General features: G+C 38.5%; 1 protein-coding gene across 1 annotated transcript in view; it reads right to left on the reverse strand.

The window, feature by feature from the left end:
- Positions 1–1,721: 1,721 nt before the first annotated feature.
- The window catches only part of GPR158 (G protein-coupled receptor 158), a 195,293-nt gene continuing 175,657 nt past the window's right edge, over positions 1,722–21,357 (reverse strand). Inside the window, exons 8-11 of the mRNA XM_069859510.1 lie at positions 13,242–13,380; positions 8,984–9,089; positions 6,918–7,064; positions 1,722–6,153 (exon numbers count right to left, since the gene is read on the reverse strand). Of these exons, the coding sequence (XP_069715611.1) occupies positions 4,705–6,153; positions 6,918–7,064; positions 8,984–9,089; positions 13,242–13,380 (1,841 nt within the window). The 3' untranslated portion in view covers positions 1,722–4,704. The remainder of the gene's footprint in view (positions 6,154–6,917; positions 7,065–8,983; positions 9,090–13,241; positions 13,381–21,357) is intronic.

Raw genomic sequence — 21,357 nt, forward strand, 5'->3', positions numbered from 1 at the left:
GATTTAAGAACTTTGTATCCACCACATTCGGGGATCTTAATCGATTTATTTTCTATGACCTCTCTGATGCCTTTTGATCTCATAATTTCCACAGCAATCTGTGAAAATGAGCTCCACAATTTATTTATGCTATATGTAGAAGAAAACATTTGGTTTAAACTGCTGTTTTGACATGAAAATTGCAGCCACCGAGAAAACAGAGCTATTATTTCCTTAACCTGAAATTCTGAACAAGGTACCCATCTAGTTAAAAGGTTGATATCAAGAAAATATGGGGAAAACCTGGCAAATTATAATGATGTGATCAGATCGAATAAGCTGTAAAACTCATTGTTGGTTATTGTACAAGTGTGATGAGAAACTTCTTTAGTTCAGATCAGTAATGGCTTCAGAAAATCACAACATAAAAAAAAGCCTGCAGACAGATATCATATAAATGTGCTTTATTGCAGAGAAGTTACATTATTTACATGCTGCAACACATTACAACATAAATCTATCAAGTATTTCATGGTGGATGCTGTTGGTTGCCAGATAACATTGTTATAAGAACCACATTATAAAGTGAAGAGACTTACGGATTTATATACTCTACAACTTGGAGTAGCTAAAATGTTAAAAGTCAAAAGGCAGTGTTTTCTCAGGCCTGCCTGTTGTCATACGCATGCAAAAGCCTAAGGAGAGCAAATATAAAAGTACTGTCCGGTTTTAGGTCTATGATGCCACCAAAGCTGATGATAGGTGTGTACTGACTTATATTTTAAAGCGTATAATCTTGCATAAATTATACAAGTCTAATAAGATTGGTATAAATCTAATTATTTATAAATGATGGCTTAGAAACAAAGGAGAAATGCAGCTTGCACATGCATTTAAAAGGACAACCTAGCAAATGTTTGTGACCTTAGTGTTTATCATCTTTTCTCTTAAGAGATCTGCTAGAAAACATTGTAATTCTAGAGTTGCACTTCTCTTGGCTGAATAATGACAATGAAACTCCAGAAAAAGACAACTAAGCAATCTAGCCAATATATGCTGGTGGAGAAAAATCTATGAAATACAGAATATCATTTATGTCTAATGTAGTATGTCTTCATTAAGCAATGTTTCTAGCAGCATCATAGTGAAATAGTATAGTTGAATGAAGTTTGGCCCCTCATTTGCTTAAGCGCGAAATAATTTCAAGTCCCAATCGAATCGCTAGCCCAAATATCAGTCGCTAAATAAAATGAGGAAAGCTGTGTTGCTTTCTAAAGGTAAGTTCTCCAATTGTATCAGTCTTGGGAGATGTGAGTACAACAAGCCTAAAGAACGATAACAAGCATTTTTTTTAAGAAGTGAGGGAAAGAGTCAGGATGAAGGTAACCAAAACCAAACAAGAACATACAAGCCAGTGCCTTCCCTGGTAAATCAGCCACCATCCTTCTACTTGCTATGCAGCTGGGCTGTTCTACACCAGCCAAGGAACGGGCTTTGTTTCTATGTTTCTAATGAAATTACCTTTTAAGAAAGAAAGAAAGAAAGAAAGGGGAAAGAAAACAAGGAATTATAGATAGATAGAGGTGGCACAGATATAGTCATGCATGAAGGGCTTGATCCTGCCAGTGATGCAAAGGGCAGTGGAACTGTGTAGACACTTGGCTGATGTTGATCCCTTGGTTCCTGTTGCACCCCAACACAGCTGCTGCAGAGCAGGGCAGGGGCAGCACCTCCTCAGGTAAAGGATGGAGGGCAAGAAGATGAGCAGGGCTGGCACCTGCTCCTTGAGACCATCTATATCTAATAGGCAGTGAGTATGTACAAACATCTTTCATTTCTTCCTCATGGATGCCCACTTCCAGCCTCAGCACCTGGCTCTGACAAAGTGCTGACTCTTGTCAGTGAGTCAGGGCAACTTTCCATAAGCTGCCCCCCTTACCCTGTTCACACAAAACCCTGCTGAGATGGGCTGCAGGATCTCCTTTCAAGGGTAGGCGAGGCATGAGGTGGTCACCATACTCAGCAGGTTTAAAGTTTTGCCTCTCTCTGCACAAAGGGTAGTGTGCTCCTGGAGGACTACCAGAAAGCTGTGTTCCCTGGATGGACTTCTTCCCATGCAAAGAAATTATGGTTATTTTCTCTCTGAAGAGCTGATAAAATTCCACTGAAGTTGCTGGAAAAGTTACTGACAAATCTCATGAGTGTCTGGGACTGGAAGGGGAGAATCTGGGAATGCTGGGCCTAAGCTCAGTTCTTTTCCACATTGAGCAGAAAGCTGGATTTGGGTTGCATGTAGGATGCCACTGGCACTGTGTGTGCCAAGAGGGTGCACAGATGTACAAAGCAACCAGACTCAGATGTCTGACTCCCTTTCACAGGCTGCAAGGATCCTGGCAGGAGATGTGTTTTAAAGGCAATGACCGGATGCCCTAGGCCATAGCTACACCCTAAAAAAGAAGGGTGGGAGAGTTGGATAAGTCCAGGGTTGCAATGACCAAAGTCTGCATGTCCCCGTGGTGGAACTGAAATCCACCAGGCTAATCACGTTAGTTGGGGCAGTTTGTCTGCTTTAATCTGGAGCTAAAGAGCACAATTTATAAGTGAGACTAATGTGTCTAGACAGCACCTGAGAGACTTGAGACCTGAGCCAACTTGTCCCCAGGTGACTCAGGTGTCAGCATGTTTCTGGTTTGGGCTTAGCAGACACAGTAGGGAGATCAGATCCACCTTGATCTGTTACTGTAGTCATGCCCATAGTCTCCTGTCCTTTTTAAAGGACACAAAAATCCTCCTCATGCCTAGCTTGTCTAAGTCGGTCTGCTCATCGCATTCTATCTTGAGCCAGTTTTAATATGATGCCACAAAAATCAGTTTATTCTACATACATGTATGTGCATGTGTGTATTTGATATGACATTTTATATATATATTAAACATATATAAATATCTATTTTATATATATATTTCATATATAACAAAAAACTTATTCTATCCAATCACCCTCATTTCATGTTCTTCTACTAAATCCCATCACTTCTCTCAAATTGCACAAGTTCTTTAGGACGAGCTGTCTTTGTTTTGGAGTACTGTATGTATGGCAAATTTTAGTGAATAGCACTTTATTTAAATGGCTGAAGGTTTTTTACTAGTAGTGGTATGCCTCAGAATCTTTACAAAACATCCTCAGACCCTGATGGTGAACCATCACTAAGACTCATAGTTGTGAAGGGGCCATCTATGAATTAAGCATAAATGCACAATGAGGACTGTAGATATTACTGAAAATCAGCACTGTATTAAACATTAACTTTTACTGCAAATATATGTATACATAAATTTAAAAACAATCAAAGTATTTTGGAGAGTGGGAGAGAGATAGCATCATTTCCATTCTCACTATCTCTTACAATTGCTTATATAGGGAGAGAGTAATATTTTGGACTTCTCATTCCAGAGGACAATTTTTGGAGGTTTGCCAATAGGGATAAACAGTATACTGTTCTTCTCGATAAGCTAGCAAAAACATTTCCCAGACTTGTCTGGTTTTGGTAAAACAGGTGATCATTTCTGTGCTACATTTGTTGTCATTCTTGCTTCTCTTATATTTAGTAGGATCTGCTCAGTACAGAATACTGAACAACAACACCACCATTGATGTTTAAGGTAAAAATTCTGGTTTGTTAGATAATATTTTCCAATTAGTAACAAACAACAGATAAGTTGTCCTAAGGTTTACCAGAATACGCAGCTAAGATGACTGAATTTCCACTATTAACAAAGTCTATGAGCATTAACAGGGAAGTGCATAACAAGTAACTTACTGCATATAAAACCCCTGAATAATACAGTATCAAACTATAAATTTAAATAACAGAGAGTAAACAAAAAAATCACTATATAAATCACAGGAAAGGAAAAAAAATAATCTTCAAAGCCCAAAGGAATTTCCCGATATGAATTACAGCTTCCATAGCCAGTGAAAGACTACTGCAATTCTACATATAAACAAAAAAGTCTACAGCAGGTATTTTAACTTGCAATTAGAAGAAAGTATCTGCAGATTGCATAAATGTGTTGTTGTGTTACATAATATCAAAGTTATTTGCAAAAATTATACAATCTGGAATGCTTTAATATGAGACACAACAATGTACTTAAACACACAGTAATAAGAAAATGAGAGCAATCATTATATAAAATGTATTTTTGGGATGCATTGAGTTAGCAGTGCTATCTAGATTAAATAGGTAAAGTGAAAAGTTGTCATTTTAATAGGCTGCTCACTGATACCCTTTTTTGCCACTAGGACATTTTCTATGTCCCGCTTCTGCTGGATCTTTAAAGTCCCAAGGGCAAGTTAAAGCCAGTTGCGGCATTTAGAAATAATTCAGTTAAGATCTACACTGTGCATTTGTCGCCGCCACATTTTTTTCCTTTTAAAAGATAAGTGATTTCACAAAGGCAGGTTTCTTTCACTGGCAGAGTAAAATCCTTATTCTGGGCATATTCTGGGCACTGCTAATCACATTATTGGCACTCAACAAATAAATAATAACAACATTCATGATAATTTACTTTGCTTAACTCCTACTTATTTGAAGTGCTGATTCCATTGATTTAAGTGATGCTCCTTAGGAATTTTCAGATCCTTTTGGCCTAAGTCCTCTCTGTCTTGTCTGTTGCCTTTCTTCTCAATGTTGCTACTCGCCTCAGTCCAAAAGCCTCTTATTTTCGAGGTGTTGCTGTTTTATTTGCACTTATAGCAGAGGTGTTCGATAAAGCTACACTTCTTTCTGCATTTGGTAAATCTGGTGTATCATACTCCCAAGGGCAGACTTCAGCTCGAGATGCTAAAGGTTGCTGTAAGTAACTACTTGGCTTACGGGAGTCAGATGAAAGCACATTTCCCTCAGAAGAGGCATTTTTTTTCTGTTCTGCCAGTTTACTGAGGTTTTCCTTTCCTGCTGCTTTCTGGGGTAGCTCCTCCCCAGCACTGGTATTAGGTGTATATCTGTTAACATTCTCACCCTTCAGCCCAGGGAAGACCTGAGACTTGGAATTTGTTTGGTTTTTCTCATTTTCAAAGACCTGCTGTTCTTGTGTCTCCTCAGTGGCTGCCTCCACCTTCTCCGAGCTCTTTTGATTTGACTGTTGATACCCCTCAGATGTCTTCAGCTTATGATGAGTCTTCCCCTTTGGCTGGGAAGAGAGGTTTTTATCTGGCTCTGAGGAAGCAATAGACACGTGTTTTTGAACTTTAGAGTCAGAAGGCACAGGACCAGGAGTTTGGTCATATAACTCCCAAGGACAAACTTCTCCTATGTCGAAATTGTCCTTGTGCAGAGACTTAGCTGGGCCTGTGTCTGGATTTGCAGGTGTTTGACTAACCCTTTGCTGTTTGATAATTCCAGATTTATGGGTTTTCTTTGTTTCCTCAGAGGGGGCAGAATTCTTCTGGTTGGAATCCTTATTCTCCCCTTTATCAGAGGCTGAGTGCTTTCTGCTGGCTTCTTTACCCTTCGGCTGAGATTTATGAGCTTTAGCACTTTCTTCTAGGCTTTGTGTTTTACCCGTTAGTCCCAGAGTCTTTTCCTTGGCACTAGCAATAACACTGAGGGATTTTTGTAACACAGATGTTCTTGGATGCAGAGGCTTCTTATCGGCACTTAAGTTATGTGCACTTACTGATTTGCACACTAAAGGGACCGATTCAGTGGAGGCAGCTTCAACTCTTTCTGGAGCATTTTTGGTTAATTTGTTACCATGCATGGAATCCAGAAGTGAATTCTCAGCAGCTGTAACTTCTGTGCTTTCTGTAGTTAAGCTATTTGGTTCTTCCGTTTGATCCCTAACATGATCGTAAGTGCTGTGCGACTTTTTTAATGAGAAGACTCTGTTTTTCAAAGTCTCTTCTTTTGGCTTTGCAGAACTCGTGGAATCCTGTGGGTTTTTTCTCAGCGTGGCTGTGTTCTTCACAGCACTGTGCTCCATCAGGTCCTTCTCATCCCTGGAGCACTGCCTGGTGACTGTCTCAGGGATTTCTGTAATGCGTCGCATTATTGAGCGCCCCAAGCCCTTTTTAGAGCACCTTTTTTTCTGGAGGTGTGGGTTATTAGCAATCATCTTTTTCCTTTTATAGATTTCAAGCTGGGCATATAGTTTCTTCAACTCATCCTGCAAAGCAAAGTGAATGGCAAAACTAGTATGTACAGAGCAAGTCCAGTTAAACAAGCAGCCTGATGAATTTTTAGGGCATTACCCATTGTTCTAGAAGTGGCACTAAACTTATTTCACTCTCTTCCAATTCTTGACTATGCTATTTCTCCATCAACTTGAATCCCATTTTTTCCACTTTAAAGATAAGTTCAACCTTTGTGCACAAACATGTTACCTTCCACAGAAGTGTGTCACAAAGTATGCCTAAATCACATGTAATACATTCATGCTGTATGTTTCAGCTTTCACAATGCTGTGGTGTATGCTTTCCCACAGAACTCTGGAGCTACTCTGTATTCTAGGAACATAAACCCTCTTACCATGTAAGATACAGATAAAGTATTTTTTCCTGCTAATCATGTGTGTATATTCATGTATATGTTACATACAAATGACTAATCACACTGACAACAAATCCTGTTGGCACTTCAAGATAATTCAAAGAGTTCATGGAAACTGATAAACAGTTCTTGCTGTGGATGATTTAGCTCTTTAGCTTCCAGTGCAACTTTTGCTACAGTTAGTAATGCAGCTTCTCTTCACACTAGTGCATATTTTGCACGAGATTTTACATGACCTGATACCACAATCACTGAGAGACCTAAGCTCGCCTGTTTCACCTGACATTGCAAAAAAGTCAAATGGATGTAATTCAAAGCTTACTTGTAGCAAAAAATATTGTCCTTGAAAATAAATGCTATTTAAATGAGTTATATATATACCCGAATATCTTCAGGATCCAAACTATGTTCACTCCATGCAGAATTTATACTGCTGTTCAGATAGGATCCAGATCGACCCATATCAAGCTCATCTTCATAGGCTTCTGTAGCTATATCATCTCTTGGGTTATTGCTTGAATGTGAAAACTGCAATGAATAAAATAGATAATAAAATAAATAAATAAATAAGACGTTGCCATCAATGCAAGTTTACTTCACCATCACTGTAAGAATTTACATCAACAGTTTCTGTGGCACATTGATCCTTCTATGGATTTCATGTGATTTTCTGAACTCAAAATACTAGCTATGGGCATAATTGGTCTAAGTAGTGTCCTATAGAATGTTGGTCCTGTATGTAAGGAACTCTTATTAATGATGGCTTAATTTGATAAATCTTAGAGATTTGCATAAAAAACAAACATTGATTTTGATGCTTATTTGAACCTCTTTAAATTGCATTTAAATTGAGCCAGTATGGAAACAGGCTTTCAGCCACTATTTAGTCTACTAAAACCATAAAACTACATTTTATAGCCCATACTCTTGAGTAATCCTGCAGAAAGCAATTCTCCAGTTTTAGATCCTAATCCTGAAAAGGAAGAGGTGAGGTGGTAAATAAAAGGAGGGGAAAAAAAGGAGACAAGTTAATCTTTCTCTTGTAAGTTTTAGTAAAGCTCAGATCAGGAATTTGAGAGAGGCTGTCAGCTACTGGCTTATTCATACTGATTCACTCATCTGTAGTTACTATTGTCCACACAATCATCTGGCATCACAACCAAACCTTGTGAATCTTCTCCTAATTCCCTGAATTCTTTGTCATGCTGGAAGAAAAGTCTGTGTAGAGTTACATAGATAATAAGATAAAAATGGAAATGCTGATTAGTAGTTATGAGTCAGCTTCAGAAAGGTCAACACATTTTCTAGGTTAGTCTAGAAAGATGTCTCTGACAATATGCAATAAAGTATATGAATATAAACCAGAAAATAATATCATTCCTAAAGACCAGAAAATGAATTTAAAATAAACAAAGTTATTCAGTATTAAGTCTGCATCAATGTGTCCCTTTGCTATGACTGTTTAATGTATGTATACTTGACAGTTATCAGCATACCCTGCCCTGACACATACACAAAAGACAGGAATAGCAGCTTCATTAACCTGAAAGTTGTATGAACTGTATGAAACTGCTTCCTTTGTACGTAGCTTCCACCTTTACTGTTCTCTTTGACTCTTGACTTCTTGGTTAACATTACTGGTCATTTCAAAAGCCATTATAAAATCATTTGCTTTGCTGGAGTACTAGGAAGAAAGCTCCATTCAAATCCTGTGGAGTGGTGCTGGAGACAGGTGGAGCTGCCTGTGGTTCTCCTGCCCCTGGTGAGATGAACATATTGTCACTCCCCTCCCAACGCCTGATGGGAGGCCTGCTGCAGTGCTCAGGGCTTCATCTCATTTCTTCCCTGCCTCCTGCCATCCTCCATCTTTTCATGTCCCACACACATTCATCTTCTTACCCTGCATTGATCCTGGCTCTACACCATGGGCCATGTCTGTCTTGGTATACAGCATCTGTCCGTCTCAGGCTCTGATTTGCAAATGCTCTCCTTTTCCAGCCTGTAATAACTGTCTGGTTTAAACATCAGCCTCTCCATCTCATGGCTAATCCAAGCTCTTCATTCCAGTTTTGTCTAGTAGTACATCCTAGCCTTTCTATCCCCTTACCTAAACTCCTTGTCTGATCTCAGCTATCTCTGGCAGCAGCATGGCCATCCAAATACCTGAAATAAGCACCATTACGTAGGATTCTTTCCTTCATGTATTAATCACAGCAACATTTTAAGTACTTTCAATCCTGGGAATTTTGAAAGTTGAAAGAAAGAATCTCTGAAAATGTATAAGAGCTTTTAAAATAAAAAATATTCAGCTTTTTACATAACATAGGCAAATTTTACATCTTCCTTTTCTACCAGTTGCTTGCTAATTTTATATAGCGTTGTTTCTGCATGATAACATTTATCTTGCTTAGTCTTGGCAAAAGAAAAGAGACAAGAGACTTGAATACCTTAGGGATCAGAAGTAGACCAACAGTGACTGTCACAGTCAAGTGTGTGTGTGCAAAAAACAGCATCAGCATCCAGTCAGACTGAAGTCTTGAAGCAAGAATGAATCTGAAAGCAGAATTCAGGGTTGCAATTCACTGCCTTTTCTCTAGTGCAATAGATTCAACATTTTTAATAATCCTTAGGATTCTTTTCATTAAAAGGCTAAGCACAACTGGTTTTGTTCTGTACTGCTTTCATACAGACTGAAAATTATATCCACATGCTTTACCTATATACCACAATTACAAAACAACTCAGAAAAATAAAAGCAACCAACAAAACAAGCCAAAACAAAATATAAAAAGAAACAACATACTTTAAAGGATATTGTTTATTCCATAATTCTCACCCTATTTAGCTGGGGGTTTTTTTAATGGTTTATTATTAAGGATCTGAACATTAGCATTAAGGATCTGAACAGATGATTTTTGGTTAAGTAAGCACATGTACTATGATAAATTGCAGTGCACTTCATAAATAAAGGATGTCTATAGATCACAGCAATGGAATGTGGCTGATAAGCCCTCAAAGAGAGAACTGAACTAAAATGCATTTTAGCAGAGAGCAGAGAAATTGCAGACCACCCAGCTCAATACCACAGGGCCTGAGAGCCTTGCAAACACTAGAAATGAGTGGCTGAAGCTCACAAATGAAGCAATTCCTTGGTGAGCTTTCTAAAAGAGTGGCAGAACAAGCACTGCACTTAAAGCTGGCTGGAACATGCTTGACTTATTTGCTTTAGTGAGCTCCCAAAAGCAGAAACGGTAAGCAATGCAATGGATGAATGGGTGTACCACTGGCTTGTAATTTGCAGGTTTACAAAAATCATTCACATAGAAATGACATTTGCAACTTATCCAAGTCCACAGATGTGCATTTTGCAGAAGCTGTTGTTAACAGAAATAGTCTGGCATGAAACTCCAGTGCATATGCCATAATAATACAGTCATCATTTCTTGTTTAATACTTTGTAAATGAAATGTTTCATGAACACAATAAAATCTTATAATTATTTCTTACAGTGATGTTGCTATTGAGGTGTGCAAGGATGAGGAGGCTCAGGCCTGAGGTTTAGCTAACTGAATTCAACATAGCAACTATTGAAGATGACATGAGAAACTGCTGGATATAACAAAAACAGAGCAAAAAGTGAACAGATGTTACATATAGTGCTGTCAGGACAGCACAGGGGATTACTGGAGAGTCATATGAATGATGGCCAAACTTCACAGGTAACTGAAGCAAACACTGGGGGCCTTTGGGGAGTAGAGCTTGCAAGGTCAGCGGTACCGATGTAGCCATATCAGTAATAGCATATAAGGCTGTAATTATCTAGCTAATGATGTCAGAAATACCAAATCTGAGTACACATGTAGCAAAACTGGGACCAACACGAAAAAAGTAATGAGGAGTGGGTTCTTTATTTGGGAGAAGGCAAGCACAGACAGAGAGTGGCTAAGGCAGATGGAGAAAAACAACCATGGAAAGAAGGGAGGATAGAAGGGGCTAGTGACATGGTAAGCAAGTTGTCACTGACTGAGCCCTCTACCACTGCAACATCTCCTATCTTCTCCTTAAATCCTTCTCCTAATGTCTACATGATCTCAGCCTCTACGCTGTGCATGTATGTGCAATTAATGAGCAAACTTCAGCCAGCACATGGGAGACCCAGATGAGGTATGGTCCAAGGTCTCAGCCCATGACTGGGTATGGGACTCCAAACACAAAGATGGGTATTAGACTGGTTTAAAGTCTGTGCTTATATTTGAAGGATTTGTCGACGCAGTATGTTTGTGAACCTACACAGGGTGCACGTTTCATTAATAAACCTGATCAGCTGCAGAGGAGGAACAGGACCAGGCTGTACATTCTGGACCTGCACTGGTCCACATAGCGAGCCATGTCTTGCATATGGCTGCACTTGTGGTGGATGTGCTCAGACTCATCAGGCCTGCAAAGAGAAACAGAGGCAGCCACATCCATCAGACACAGATGGGAGAAAGCACCCAGGTCCTGATGGCCACCAGATTTGGTTAACTCTTAGCAGCTCAAATCCTCAAATTCTGTGAAGGCTTATTGTTTCTTTTCTGCATGAAACCTTGACTAATTAAGGTATCTGCACCATAACCCTGAAAGCAAAATAAAATTTGTAGTAGCCACTCAGACCAAGCAGAGATGGGGTTTCTGTATAAACGAGATATTTTCTATATACATTTTATTTTTCTCAGTAATACAAGAGAAAAAGCAGTGCAGGAATTCAGTGCTATGCTGATCTGAAGATAGTCAAGAATCCTCTGTTTCTGAAACAGGACCAGTACTTCTAAAAGAAAACAAAATGCAAAAAGTCCAAGGTTTTATTTAGTGCTCACATCAATCTTACATGAACTTTGGGATTTTTCAAACTGAATGTCTGCCTTATAAAAGTAGGTGTCTTTCAAGACTCCAGTGCTTCATGACAACTCAAATACGTCATATAAATCTGAGTCTTACATTTCTGCTCTTTCAGTTAAATGCAGAACTTGGTGAGAAAGACAGAAGCAAAAAAACCAAAACAGTAAGGAAATGTGAACAGAGAGATGGCGTATACAGAAATGGACATAATCTCAGAAAGGATCATGCACTTCCAGTGCATTTTATTCATTCCTATCCATAAATCTTACAAGTTATTTCTTCAATAAACCAGCATGTATTAGACAGAGGGCTAAGAATCAATAGAAAAATGTACATGTTTTAGAAAACAAAACAAAATGAGCAGACCTTAGGCTGAGGAACGGGATTCTCACCAGGACAAACTGAAAGCCGTAGGAATTTTGGGTGGCATGTATTAACATGCCATATTTTCCCCTTTTGTTTTCTTTTTAATCTAGGGTTACTTTCATCCTGTCCTATTGCTAACAGAAACTTGCAGCCTACATAACAGCCCTTCTAGTGCACTGACTTCTGTCTTCTAACACTGCTCAAACTATGGTTTAAGAACATTCATTAATGGGGGAAATTTTTGACTGAGAAGCAGTCAAATTGGTTATTATTTGTTCAATAATATTGTAACTGAATTTTATACCTATCAGGAATGATAAGAAAAATGCTTCCATGAAATACAGATTTTAAATGTTATTTTTGCAGCTGTTTGTGCTAGGGAATAAAGAAAAAGCTTATTTGAGAGTATGTGGATGTTGAAATATGGGGTTAGAAGAAGGCGAAGGAAACAAAAAGTTGTAAGCCTGGAAGGAAACAAAAAGTTGAAAAAGTGTATTGAACTTTATAACAATGACAGGGGAAAGAGCACTTGGAAGGAACAGAAATGAAAGGTTTGCTTTGCTGAGGTTTGCTCAGAAAAAATGATGCCTCATGGAAGGAAACACCAAGAAGGCAGAGAGAAAAGGGAGTTCCAAGAAAGATCAAAGAATAAAGAAGAGTATTTGAAGACTGACCATTGAGAAATATATATGTATATATAAAATCTTAGCACATATGATCTGTCAGGAGGCAAAGAAATGTGGGAGAATGTCATAAGAAAGTCATAAGAATCTCTTATCACATGAGATGAAATTCATATTAACTTGCTATTTTGAATTTTCTAGGACCAATTCATTTTTACAGGATACTCTGTAGAAAAGGCATACATAATAATTTTTCAAGTAGCTCTGGCAAAGACTATTTCTTAATATTCTAATAATTTAGAAGTATGAAATGTAAAGCTCATTAGAAGCTTTACAAGAAACATGTGCTTTATATTACTACTACAGCATCATATACATAACGATTGTTTAATGTCAGCATATAAAACATTATGCTTCATGCACAAACCAGTACAATTAACAAACAGAGGCATCTTGCCAATATGTTACCAGGAAAAGTTCACATAAACCAACATTCTTACCTGCTGTTTTTCTATGGATACAAACCAGTAAGCCGTATGTAGATGACTGAAACAGACAGTACTGTTGCTATATTTAATTTATCATATATACCAAACTTTGATCCAAGAACATATCAGCTAGCTATACTAAAAAATCCCTGATTATACAATTAACAAGTTGATTGTAAATGTTCTTGAATCCTACAGGAACAGTTTTAAGTTCACTAAACACTTAGTTTGCAGAATTAAATATTTATTAAATGTTCCATTATGTGTCCTATCCCATTCACCCATTTTAAGTTGCACCACATGAAACCTGAAAGATAAATAGTTAATTACTAGATCTACAGAACACTTGCCTAATCGTATGGAATATAGCAGAGATAATGAGCTCATTGTGAACTGCAACAGCCATATAACGTGGCTCATGAAATGCTGATGGGACTGTCCGCACTGCATAGCAGAGATAAACACCCCACAAGAGGAATAAAAATTCAGCTGTGAGAAGAACAAAAAGAAATAATTCACAATTAGTTTTATATATGAAAAAGGAAGGAAATTTGAAGTACCATATTATCTGCTGTATGTGTGAGTCTCTATGCAAAGACAGTATACATTCATACATGTATATATGTACAAACACAGGCATTCAAACTCTTCCAGGTACTGCCACTGCACATGACACGTTTGGTTTTCATTTTACATACTTCCTCATTCCAGATCAGGAACGTTTGCAGTCATGCTATTTCAGTTTTTCAATCAACAAACTTTAAGACGATGTCTAATAATGCCATGCTTATTTTTCAAATTGGTACTATAGAAGTTTGACATCACTTATAATAACAAGTATTTTTATTTGTAGCTCTGGTTCTTGTTACAGATGCAGATATTGCCGCTACTACTAGACTAGAAGATTTTTAAGACTACAGTTTCATTTCAAAGGTTTATAACTCAGATACAACAATGTATTTTGGGTTAAAACATCTCTGCTGTTCATAATAGTTAATTCTGCTGGTGCCCATAATATGATGAGGCATTTCTCAGGGCCTAATGTAATTAGAACAAAAGATGTGTTTCTCCCCGTTAGGAGGAAAATGAGTAAAGGAAGAAAGGAGAAGGAGTAAAGGGTCAAGAACGGCTTAAACTATCCCATTAGGGCTAACTCATCTGCACTCAGCAGTACTCTGAATTCAGTTTCCAGGAGACAGTCAGCTGTGACATCATTTTGCCATTGAAACCAATTAATTTCTCATCCTTCTTTTTGCAGGTAAATGTTATTATATTGTAACTGGAACAGGTGATGAATGACATCACCCTACACTTGTGATCAGCAAATCATAATTTGGTTAAGGACACAAATGTTTCTGAACAGATTGAAATAAAAGATCTGCACTGGATATCTCATGAGAATAGGTCCTATGGTTCCTCCATTTGTAACAGTCCATAACTGCTCCTGCAGTCTTCTCTGAGCAAGTGGAATACAAAATTTACTTCAATGAAATAGCTTAAAAGGCTCTTTCACAAATGGCAGCAGTTTTGTTTTCTCTTTTATAAGTACACTGGCCTCGCATATGCAGAATCATGACACTGAAATATATTGCTCTTCAAAGCATTGAAAGTTATTGTTCTAATTGCACCATATTGATTTAGAAGAAATTGAAAAGGAGAAAACAGAATTAGGTTGCTAAAACCAAATCACTGTATGTCACTGTCCTATGTTCAAGGAAAATTCTTATTATTTAATACAGTTCAGCAAGTATTCCCCAGAACATGTCACATAGCCTATTTCCTCTCATTTTGCCTTTCATTCAATGTCCCCCTGCAGTAATAAAATGCCAAGATCAGCAACAGAGCTGAACAGATGAGCTAATTGTGAAATAAAAAGGCATGCTCCACAAAGCTACCCACGGTCAAGTCTCCTCTCTCTTCCTCAAATTCTTTCTTTTCCTCAGCTGAAGTGAGAGGAGCCTCAGTTCTCTTACTAATTGAAAACATCAGTTACAACTGCTAACAGAGGCTGAGAGTTTGAAAAAGGTTGACTTTTAAAGGTATGAAAATACATGTATGAAACTCCATGTGCTGAAGGTATTCCTACTTAAACTAAATAGTGTGAGCCAAATTCTGCTTACTTTTACAAGAAAAAAAATCTGTTTAAAGTTTGAAGTTTAACAAGAACTAATATTCTTTCACAACGATTGAAAAAAAAATCTTTAAGGTATCTCAGAAGTGAAAAAGACACATCCCCATAACAAAAAAAACTATTTCAAAGAGCTGGGGTAAATAGAAATGAAGGTAGCATTTGATCTCCAGATCTGATTAATTCTGGAAATTTCACAGTTTTCAATTTCCCAGTCAGAGTTACAAGGAGTTCCTAAGACAACAAGAGAAGATTGTGAAGTGTTAATATACTGGAGCACACCAGTAGTCTGCACCATTTAATGCATAATGCTTTTATAAAAGGTCTACATTTAGAGCAAAGCTGGCATTCCTGTCTGCAGATAATAATTAGTGTGACATGTGCTATGCAACACAAATAGAGAATAGCTTTTAAAGCGCAAGGTAAAATAACAGAATCCCTACACTTGCTAAGCTCAATGTTACAATAATTTCATTAGCAATAACAAACAAAACAGACTGATAGAAATCCAATTTATTATCTAAACCACTAATTACACAGCTTAAATGTATCATGTAGAAGCTGTGCTTGAGGGAGGAAACGAAATTCATCTAATTAGCTACAGGCTATTAGTGCAATTTTAATAAAAATCTGAAGGTGTTATACAATTTTGCTGTATTGCAAAGTGGCCTTTTTGGTTTCTCAATATAAAACAAGGTGACATATCAATGTATTTATTACATTGATGAAAAATACAACTAACTACAAATAGACAAGCAGATAGAGAGATAATGGGAGTACATTTGGCCACCATGCAGCAACATTCTTAGTTACCACGCATGTCTGAGATATTACTAGTTCTGTGACAGTAGTGACTGCTTGGCACTAAATATATTTAATGATTAAAATGTACAAAATGTGATATAAAATTTCTATTTGACTTGCTGAATAATTTTCCTTTTGTTTGCAACACCTGTCATGTTTTTAGAAAAATGGAGCATTTTGGAAGACTTATCTTGGCAATCCAGTGCAGTGGACCAGACTCATGCCCAATATCACCAGCCACAAAAGCGCACCATATCTGCTCGTCTGGGTTTTTAGGCCATTGTTCATCTTCTGTATCTTCTGATAGTGAAGGACAATGATATAGTCACAGTATGGGAATAGGTTAGTATTCACTAACCTATCCTCTCTATAGAGAAGGACAGACTCGAGAATGATATTATTGACTCAGTCAAACTTCCTCATAAGACCTGGGTTAATATATTTACCAGGTTTTGCTAAACATGCAGTTTTATGCATGGTAAACTATTCTTTTGTATTTAAAGGCAGTATAAGGCAAAGCCATGTCCAGGGACAATCTTTGTGATGTTTTCTTTCAGTGTCCACTAACCAAGTTGTGTCATGCCTTGTACAGCACAGCAAATGCAGAATGATTTGCACTTGCCTGCCCAGCCCCCAGCACAAGAAATTTCCCACGTTAATCCGTATCCTCTCTCACTGCCTGCTCTGCAGATGTCTGTACTTCACCTGGCTGCACAGAACTGCAGAGCAAGATATGATGAACTGAAAGTAGTGATCAAAGTCACTTTCTTTCAAGATTTGGAGAAGTCATTGACAGGAATAGAACACCCATGCATAACAAATGGAGTAAAGGCCATAAGGTCATGACTTCTGGAGAGTTAAGAAAAAATGGATTCAGAAAAGCAAGGATCATTTAAGGACACATGAAAAATCAAGAAATATGAAGCTGGATTTTTGAGCACACCTTATACACCAACTCTTCTTAGAGGCCTTAGGAAAGCACTTCATTCTTACTTCTACAGCTTTGCTAAGAATTGAACAGCACTAAAATAAAAATACCACATTTGTAGCCTTAACTTCCTCTTTTTTTGCATGTATAGTCTTCAGTTAACTATATAATTTCTTAAGAGATAAGATTCATTTAATGCATTTGACAAGGCAATTCCAGACATAAGTCAAGGTTGGCTAATGAAGAAAACTCTGTAATTTGTTGCCAACGACATTTAGATATCTAATGAATGAGACAACAGACAGCAGGGAAAAAAAGCAGTCTTGTGCACACACAAAACTGCCTTCTACCTTTGTACCTCAAGCTCCTGTGCATACAAGAAAAGTCCCCACTCAAGACAAACTCTGAAAAGATGATGACTGAGAGCTTTTCTCTTGCTATTTGGGTGCCAATCTAGGCTTTTTTTTTTTTTTTTGCTGCAGTTTGCAGCAGAACTAAGCAAACAGGGCTGTATTTGTAGCCTGTGACACTACACATAACATGTTATATATAGATTTGACTAAGCTCTGTAACTGAGCCAAAGGCATTACGAAATGGACACCCAGATTAAAAAAAAACCATATAACCCTAATCTCATTGTGCCTCTGCTCTGCCTGTGTAAAATAGGGATAATGCCACTTTGTCGCTGAAAGATGACAGTGGAAATAAATTTACTCATATTTGTGAACAGCTTAAATCCTAAACTGTGTGCTAAACTTCCTGCTATGGTTGGGAAAGGAAAGTGAGTTATTTCAGGCTGTCCTGGTTGCTTCTCAGCTCTTCTACACTGCCAGAAATGCCTTTCTTTTGTGCTTCTTCAGGCCAGCCTCTTGGTGGGAATGGCTAGAGGCTGGAGCTGCTGAAGGTTGGACTCGGTGATCCGGTGGGTCTCTTCCAACCTGGTTATTCTGTGATTCTGTGATTCTGTGAAAGGAGCCCCCTGGAGCCAGGATCCTCAACCCTGTGCTTGCTTGCTCTCTGCTGTCCAAAAACTACAAAAGAAGACACATCTGAAGGATTGAAGGTGATTTTCATGACTCCATGTGATGTTCTATATCTGACCACACTCAACTGCTTAAAAAGCACCATTGTAGGGCAAGAACAGGCCACCGCTTTCCAGAGACAGTGATATGCATTATGTCGCTCCCTACATTAATAAGCAAAAGCCTATTACAACTGTGACTTGACTAAGTTCATTTGGTATTCTGAACTTTGCACTGTTGGCAGAAGAGTACAGTTCCAACAGTTGCAACATTTCTCCTTAGGTTTCAGTCACAAATTACTGATTACAACTCTGCTTACATCCATAACACAGCTACAATAACTCACCTACTTCTTCATTACACTCCATTTCATCAGACTAATATCTACATTTTAAATCCCATTTACTGAAATGAAGTGAGTTATGAATCTGGTTGTACAGCTCTTCCATCCTTCCATTCACCACAGGTGCCACCTGTAGCTGAGCACGCACCATTTTAAAACAGGAAAAAAATCATGTCCTTGATTGCTCTTCTGTGGCCAGCCAGTGCAGTCTCTTTCTACCTCACAGCATCCCATCTCCCACCTGGAGAGTTGCACCATGTCACAGAAGTTTTTTTCTTCGACTGAAAGGATTTTCATATATTTCAATGAACTGTGATTACATATCTAAGTCCCTAGAGTTGAGTTATTCCAACCAAATTATAAATTACCAGAGGTTTATCTTGTCATGGTATCTCAGCATCATATTAATTAGCTAAGCGCAGCAATACAGATACCTATGTGTGGAATAAGAATTAATGGTTCTAAATCCTGACTTTTTTTCTGTTGGAACTAGCCTGTGGCTATGCAAGGCTAAAGGAGGAGCAGGGATCCACAGGCTAGCAGGGGGCCCAGCACGCTCTGCCCACCCCCAGCTGCAAGACTGCCTTGCAGGCCCACTCAAAGGGATGCAAGTGACATCCTGACCCACAATCTATGGGCCCCATGGCCAGAGAGTGACCTAAAGATGTCTTTTGCTGGCAACAGAGACATATCCACTGACTTGAGTGTGAGCAACGCACCTAGGAGTCTCACTGCATGAACATATGCCAGTGCTAAGGCCTACAATCTTCAGAAACTCCTCTCATTTCTGCACTTCTCTTAGCGCTTACACTCATGCATTTCATTCCTTCCTCTTCACAGATGTGCTGTCCTGCCTCATTCCTCCCATAGCCCACTGTTGTTATTAAAGCCAGCTGGCCATGCTTCTGTCTCTATGTCCCACCTCATCCTCTTCACTTGTGTGTCGATGGAAGAGGAAGAACAGAATCAGAAAGATCTAACATCAGCAGTTGAAGCAAAATGAGTGCGGGATCTCTTCTGTCACATCTTAGAGAGTATGCAAGCAAATGCCTATGGTATTCAAAGCACTTGAAGGGTTGGAAAGACTTGGAGCAGTACAAGAAGTGGATTCAAAAAAGCATGCTGCAAAGACAAGAGGAAGTCCCACAGGTGGCTTGCAGCAGAATCTGAATATGGCATTCACTAATACATAAATATATGGCAAAAGTAAACCAAACACAGTTTCCTTAGCAAAAATACTTTGTAGAAATGGTGTTTAAATAAAGACTATGGGTTTTCATTTGTGTTATAGCAGACACCAAGAAAAAGCAACATTGTTGTAGGAGGTAATGCAACTCAAACCGCTCAGCCTGGGGGTTCCAGCTATTTTTGAGAAAGGAAAATAGAAAAATGTTGGCTGGTCATGGTTAAAACTAAAAAAAAAACCCCACAACCTGTTATGTTTTGGTTTTGTTTTTTTCAAAAACTCCATTCTTCATCCTCTTTGAGCTTGTTTTATTTTAAATTTAATTGGATGAAAGAGTAACTGTGAGATGACTGAGTTATCCCAATTGACTCAGTCTTTTCCATAGAGACATTCTGTATATCATCATCATCATCATCATCTTTTCTACTCTTCCCCATACATTTTTCAGATCTACCATACCCTAGAGATGAAGGACATAAACTGCACACAGTGTTGGTGATGTGGACTTCGAAAGAGGTGTACATGGTGGTAAGAGGAGTGGGCTACAAGCAGGAAAATGACAGAGCTGAAGATTCCTTCATAAAACAGGATTCTTTTCCTGTTTCTGCTGCAAACATTTTATACAGTTCCATCTTATCACTTAAGAGTAAGCTTTTCACAAGTGATCACTATTTTAACATGATACATTTTCTGCGTATTTAACGTGAGAACTGAAGACAGATCTTCATCAATGCTGAATCCCACCAAGTGCCTCCTGGTTGTGCTTTCCACACAGAAGAAGCTATAAACAGTACTCTGAAAAAAACAGTCCCTAGATGTCTCAAGACACACACCCAAAATGGATAGCTACTGTTGACAATTTTGGCTTTAATCTTTGTACACTGATGCTAAGGAGAATACAGCCTAAAAATGCCTATTTAGAAAGGAACAGTCCTTTGTTCACTGCATGCCCTGAACAACACACCCTACATATGGCATAGGGCCACATCAAATGGGGATAACGAAAAGAAATAATAATAATTCATTCACTGAATGCAGCAGAAGGCCTCTAGAAAATTTAATAAAAGGCCTCATAAGGCTGTGTTACAATGCTCTAGCTCAAAACTGTACAGGCAGTCTTAATGCCCAATCTGTCACAGCGTGCCCTGGCAACTCATACCCTCTTCAGATACAAGAATTATATATGTTAAATATCAATAAATGAACAGTGGGAGGGAGTTCTTTTGGGAACAGCCTGAAATACTTTGTTCATTTTCCTGGCTGAGGGCATGCAGTGATCATGACACAGCCTTGAGTTTGACATCTTCTTGATGCCCAAGACCCAAAGCACGATCCACCAATTAGCAGGCTATGGCAGCAGCTCAGGCCAGCTGCACAGGAACAGCCCAGTTCCTGCCAGTCGGGAATCAATCATGTGCTGTGGAAAAATACCTTCCTGCACTTACTTAATACCTGCTATGTGCTTCTGGTTTTTTTTTAAAAATAAAAAACCAAACCCAAACCCAAACAACAAAAAAACATTGCAAGCCACATATAGAATGTATATGGGATTTTTAGAAACTACAGTTTATCCATGCTGGGTGAAATCCTGGCCCTGCCTGAGTCGGGAACATCCACCTGCCAAGATTTCAACTCTGCTTTTTATTTATGTTTGTGCATTCATGTTTATCTCTCTGCCTACCTTTCTCTGCTGCCTGGGGCTTTCATTAGACTTATTATTTTGCTTTTCCCCCCTCTCCTGTTTCTGGAAAGTTCTTTTAAATTCTGTGCTTATATATGTTTCACTTACAGGATTTTCCCCTAAGGATAAAGAACAATAGTTGAATTCGTGACACAGTGAGCCCTTAGGCACCAGAAGTTTATTGCCTTTTTTTTTTTTTCTACCTTGGAATCCATCTGTGACAGATAGAGGTATAAAATATATGCAGGCCATAGACAAAAGGCTTTGGGGGTGAGCATTTTCAAGCCTTCAGGTCCTTCTCTTGAACCTCAGACTGTCAACCATGCTATGGCTTGTCAATGTAACAGATGAAAAGTGATGCAGAAACAAACACA

The sequence above is a fragment of the Phaenicophaeus curvirostris genome, chromosome 6 (genome assembly GCF_032191515.1).
Source record: "Phaenicophaeus curvirostris isolate KB17595 chromosome 6, BPBGC_Pcur_1.0, whole genome shotgun sequence".
In the NCBI taxonomy this organism is placed as follows: domain Eukaryota; kingdom Metazoa; phylum Chordata; class Aves; order Cuculiformes; family Cuculidae; genus Phaenicophaeus; species Phaenicophaeus curvirostris.